The sequence below is a fragment of the Saccostrea cucullata genome, unplaced genomic scaffold, assembly GCF_032062105.1.
Source record: "Saccostrea cucullata isolate Sc308-1 unplaced genomic scaffold, CSIRO_AGI_Scuc_v1 ctg22997, whole genome shotgun sequence".
Classification (NCBI taxonomy): domain Eukaryota; kingdom Metazoa; phylum Mollusca; class Bivalvia; order Ostreida; family Ostreidae; genus Saccostrea; species Saccostrea cuccullata.
This window is the reverse complement of record NW_026932497.1, coordinates 1-5,256: the sequence shown is the minus strand read 5'-3', so window position 1 is coordinate 5,256 and position 5,256 is coordinate 1. Positions and strand designations below refer to the sequence as shown.

The following is a 5,256-nucleotide window of genomic DNA, read 5'->3' as shown; positions in this document are numbered from 1 at the left end:
CAAATCATGGTCCATTTTAGAAGGGTGAGGCCACAATGGTCATCAAAATTTTACATCCTAGGGATTCTTATATAAGAAAAATCTTCTTATCAAGAACAACGAAGCCTAATCTAGGATTGGCCATGGTTATGATCACCATAAGTAATTAGAGATTACAGAGTTCACCTTAATCAATGTTAAGGCAATTACTCATTTTATTAATAGTATGCTGTTAACAGCAGGTTATCTGAGTAGCACTTTGGAAGGAGGGCAAATGAATTATTTATAAATCTTAACTATGTAATTATGTGTTAGATTTTTTTTAAAAGGACATAACTACTATGCTCATGAAAATAAAAATAAAACAAGTGCAAGACATCTAATATTTCATACAAATATTAAGTGAAGATATTACAGTACCGACCAGCCCCAACCTGACACAAAGCAGTCCCAGAGCAGTCCCCGGGACTGCTTTCTGGGATCCCAAAGCAGTCCCACAGCGGTCCCAGAGCAGTCCCACAGCGGTCCCAGAGCAGTCCCACAGCAGTCCCAGAGCGGTCCCAGCGGTCCCAGAGAGCAGTCCCAGTGGGAGGGGTTTATTAATATAATGGGCGGAGCTAACTCAGAAATGAGATTTCCAATAAACAATGGAACTATAAAAGGCAGTAGAAATTGATTCTGGGTAGTATGCCAGGAATCTTTACATGTACACGAAGGTCATTTATGAACAGAACATGTAACAAATTAAAATAATTATTAATAATATTTATTGGAGGAAGAAGGCTTCACACATATGTAAATATGTGAATTACACTGAATAATATTTAATCACAATTCTTGGATATATTGATAATTCTTCTGTGATTGATGCTGGTTCTCATGTCTATTTTGATATTGAAAATTAAAATTAAATATTTTCCACCAGAAGAAGCTTTAAATAGATCTTATCATTATATGGCCAATTTAGACTATCGGGATACTCTAAAGTTAGAGTTTTCTTAAGTATTGGGGCTTTTAAAAAATCTTTGTTAATTTTGCCAACTAAGTATTATTTTTCAGTCATGATTATTTTTACTGACATGTCAATTTAATTATAATTTAAAATCATAATTTAATTTGTAAATGTTATATTGTACATCTGTTAATCACTAGAATGGAAACTTCAGATTATTTTCAAAATTAATTAATCCCAAAAGAAATTTATACACATTTTATTTATCACATTTTTTTCGCATTAAATAAAGTGAAATTAGGGTCATTGTTTACCAGTATGTTCAATGATGTGTAACACATCAAATACCCAAATAACATTTATTGATTTTTCTGCCCAGAGGCGATTGAAACAATGGGTGTTGATACCATCTTATAAACATTAATTGGCCAGGTAAACACTAGCAAAACAAAAAAAAGAAGTAAATCACAATTCCCGGTATTTTCATTTTTTGTACTCTTTTAATAACATGTTTATTAATTAAAAGCTACCGGTAATTCATTAATTCCCCAATGATTATTCACATAGTTTATGTTACGGGAGAATAGTAGCATAATTTTATTTCATGGTCATTGTTGGGTTTTATTTGAGAGCTACATGAAATACTCTTTTTTGCATCGTCCTTATAAAATATGTAGCATTTTTAATAAAAAAAAATCTTATATCTAACTGTAATGATTATTTCTAAAAAAGTACCAATGCATAATTTGAGTACATATTATAATTTAACATTAAATAATTAAAAAAGGCCCACATGAAGCCATTTTTTCTCATAAACTTGTAGTTTATTTTTAGGGATAAAAATTTTCACATGAATTCCTTATTTATCAACTTTATTATTTTTTTCAATTTATTCTAAATACACATTAATTTGTGTAAATATACAGTCCCTGAAATATCAATTAACTATAATAATCTCTACTTATTAAAAGAATGTAAGAAATCCTTGCTTATTAAACAGTTTAAACTCCTCTCTGCTGCAAGTAAACAAAACAAAATACACAAGGGGGCGGAGCTATCATGTCACTCAGAACCTTTGTCACACATGAGTGAACAAAGCAGTCCCAGAAAGCAGTCACAGGGGCAGCTGGGACTGCTGGGACTGCTTTTCATAGCGGTCCCAGAGCAGTCCCAAAGCGGTCCCAGAGCAGTCCCACAGCAGTCCCAGGGACTGCTTTCTGGGACTGCTTTGGTGTCAGGTTGGGTCTGGTCGGTACTGTACGTAATGTCTTCATTTAATATCTTTATGAAATAGATGTCTTGCACTTGTTTTTTGCAGGATGATTGTACAAATATTTTATTTTATCGATAAACTGAAAGTACTATAGGGATTTTCTACTTCTAATTATAGTTTTCAAAGTGAACAGGAAATATTATACTATAATATTAAAATGTCTTCCTACAAATGGCTGTAAGAAAAAAAAAACTTGTACATTCACGTAACTATATGCATGTATAATCAATATAGACTACTTCTAATATGTTTCTTAATATTCTAAAAATCACTATTTATGTAAGTCAGATGTTAAAGAACCTAGTGAGGTGTTGTACAAATATAAAAATGAGATGAGCTGTATGATTTTTGTCTAGGAACATTACATAACTCAATATAATTTGGACTCATATTTTAGTGAAATTTAAAAAAAACCCATTCATATGCTCATTTTTAATGTTTCGTCCAGGGACTTGGGTATACAGCATTTATCAGAGTCTGTGTTTGTGGAACTGTGTCACATACTGGGGTCCTCAGAGATGGTGATCATGAGGAGAGAAGTGGCAGACTTCAGGGAAATGATGATAAATCAAGTAATGAGAACAAGAGAAGCAGACAGGATGATGATGAGTGGGAGTATGAAAGAAGGACTCCGGCTAGAGAAATCAGATGTGGACACAATGTTTTGGCCAAATGACCACATCGTTATATTGGACTTAAACAAGGCTCAGAAATACGACTTAAGTAGAAAAACACTGATTCTCTGTGATTTTTCTGAAAGCCCACCAGGATTTGGTTTACTTGAACTACTGACACCAACACACAGTGAATGTGTAAAGAATGCATGTATGAGAATAAACGACAGACTCTACATATCCAGTTCCAAATACAGACAAATCACATGTTCAGAAGTTATACCTAATTTTAAGGAGCATGGTCCGTGTGGTAATGGTGTAATAGCGGGAGCAGAGTATGACACTGCCCTATGTTTTGTCTGTGATTTTTGGCCTCTTCCTGCCTCAAAATGGATAGACAGATGTCACTCGTGGCCCCATTCTTATATTGTTGATGAGATACTCAGAAATGGATGCCACTTTGTTGCAATAGGACACAAGCTCGGAAAACATGCAGACAAAGAATGGAGAATTTCCTTCTCTTTAGCAGAACAAAAACTTATATATTCAATGAACCATTGCCAATTCTTGACCTATGGGCTGCTTAAATTGTTTTTAAAAGATTTCAAGAAGGAATTAACTATCGAGGAAAAATTATTGTGTTCCTATTACATGAAGACATCAGTTTTCTGGGTGATACAACAAAACATGATCGCTCAATGGTGTCCTCAAAATCTTCTTCATTGTTTCTGGGTCTGTTTTAAACTCATCCTTAAATGGGTGTATGAGGGGGTATGTCCCAACTTCTTTGTTCCAGAAAACAACATGTTTCTGAGTAATATCCATGGTGAAGCACAAAAAAAAAATTTCTTTGGCTGCATAAATTGTATGAGAAGGGTATAGTAACACTACTTCATTGTCAATCGATCAGGTCTTGTCTTAACAGTGTCCTTCAAAATCCCAGACAACCCTTTAATAAGGACAAAAATATGCTGATAAACAGGGTTTTGTTTGATTTAAATCTATTTCGTGAGTTGTATCTCTCTGATCTACCAGTAGATAATCGCAATCATGCATTAGGTTCTTAAATGCTGTAGAAAAGTTGATAATTTTACCTCTGACCCAGAACCAGGTTCTCATATTACGGAGGTTTACATCACATGTACTCCAGAATACTGTTTTTGCACAATGCAAGTTATATACTACCTCAGCTGTGAACAAACAGGCGTATATGACTAATAAAACATACAGTCATATGCTGAAATTAGCCGCCAAGTTTGGGTGTATTTCTGATATGCTGTTTATTGCAATGTTTTACTACAAGACACTTAGATATAAAGAAGCCCTATCAGTCATAGAAATGACAAAGGTCAAGTTAGCACAGCCATATGTAATCAATGTCACAAATATACCCATAAATGCAGTGAGGTACATGTTTCATGAGTCCTTAGGGGGACAGTCCTGGTCTTCAAAGATAAGATATGCTGTAGCATGGGACATTTCTATTTACGATACAGTCTATTACATGAATGAATTAATGCCAGAACAACAGTCTGGGTCACAATCTGGATACCCAGTATTGTCTATACCACTGTATGTTATGTTACACATGTTAGAGGTCTTGTGTTACAGACATGTAGACCCAATGAGAGCACAAACAGCTCTTAAAGAACTACAGGACCTGGTCCACCATGATCAGGGGATGTACATTCAAATGAATAAAAGAGACATCTCCTGGCAGATTCTAGGGATCTGTCAACAGGTGACAGGGAACCATCAAGCTGCTCTGTACTCCTACCAACAATCTCTCAGACATACATCACAAAATATACAAACTGCTTCATTGATGAGGATACAAGTAATCAAGGACCTCGAGCACAGAAATCATGAATAATCATAATATACCCTAATTGAAAGAGTTTACAACTTCAGAGTTAAGAAAGACCCGTCATCACTCTCACTTTCTACCTAAGAATTTCTTAACGTTTTTAGCATGATATTAAAATGTGGTATTCTTTTTACCCTTACTTTTAAAAGAAAAGTTGAAATTTTTGGTTTCAACGACAATATTGTACGTACATATAAAGAAATCCTTATCATGTTTTTGCATATATGTATTATGTGCTGCCTCTAGGTAGGGTTGCAGACAGCTAACATGACGAATAGAAGAGTTTTACAGTAGTAATTCCTTTATTCAATCAGGTGAAAAACTGCCAATGAAAACAAAAATAACATGTAGAAATTATCTGAAACTACATTAAAAAAATACAAAAGATTTACAATGTTCAGCCAATTATTCTTGCACATAATCAATATTAGAATTAGAATTATCACTTAATACATGTGACAGAAAATGCGCACCATACTTTGACATACATTGACAAAATCAGACCCTAGTATATAACATCTCAAATTTGCATTTATGAGTGACACATAATAAGAGTGATTTTAAATCTGTT

General features: G+C 34.1%; 1 protein-coding gene across 1 annotated transcript; it reads left to right on the top strand.

Annotated features, from left to right (window-relative positions):
- The first annotated feature begins 2,299 nt into the window (after positions 1–2,299).
- On the top strand, positions 2,300–4,691 carry LOC134235274 (uncharacterized). Its single transcript, XM_062717399.1, has 3 exons — positions 2,300–2,381; positions 2,653–3,589; positions 4,122–4,691. Exons 1-3 carry the CDS (start codon positions 2,362–2,364, stop codon positions 4,689–4,691), a joined length of 1,527 nt encoding a protein of 508 aa, XP_062573383.1. The 5' UTR covers positions 2,300–2,361.
- Positions 4,692–5,256: the final 565 nt, after the last annotated feature.

Bases quoted from the DNA above. Each gene is read 5' to 3' on its own strand.
- LOC134235274 (XM_062717399.1), top strand. From the start codon at position 2,362: ATGTCTTCCTACAAATGGCT. The intron at 2,382-2,652 runs GTAAGAAAAAAA...TGTTTCGTCCAG, and splicing joins ATGTCTTCCTACAAATGGCT to GGACTTGGGTATACAGCATT. The intron at 3,590-4,121 runs GTATGTCCCAAC...TTTTACTACAAG, and splicing joins TTAAATGGGTGTATGAGGGG to ACACTTAGATATAAAGAAGC.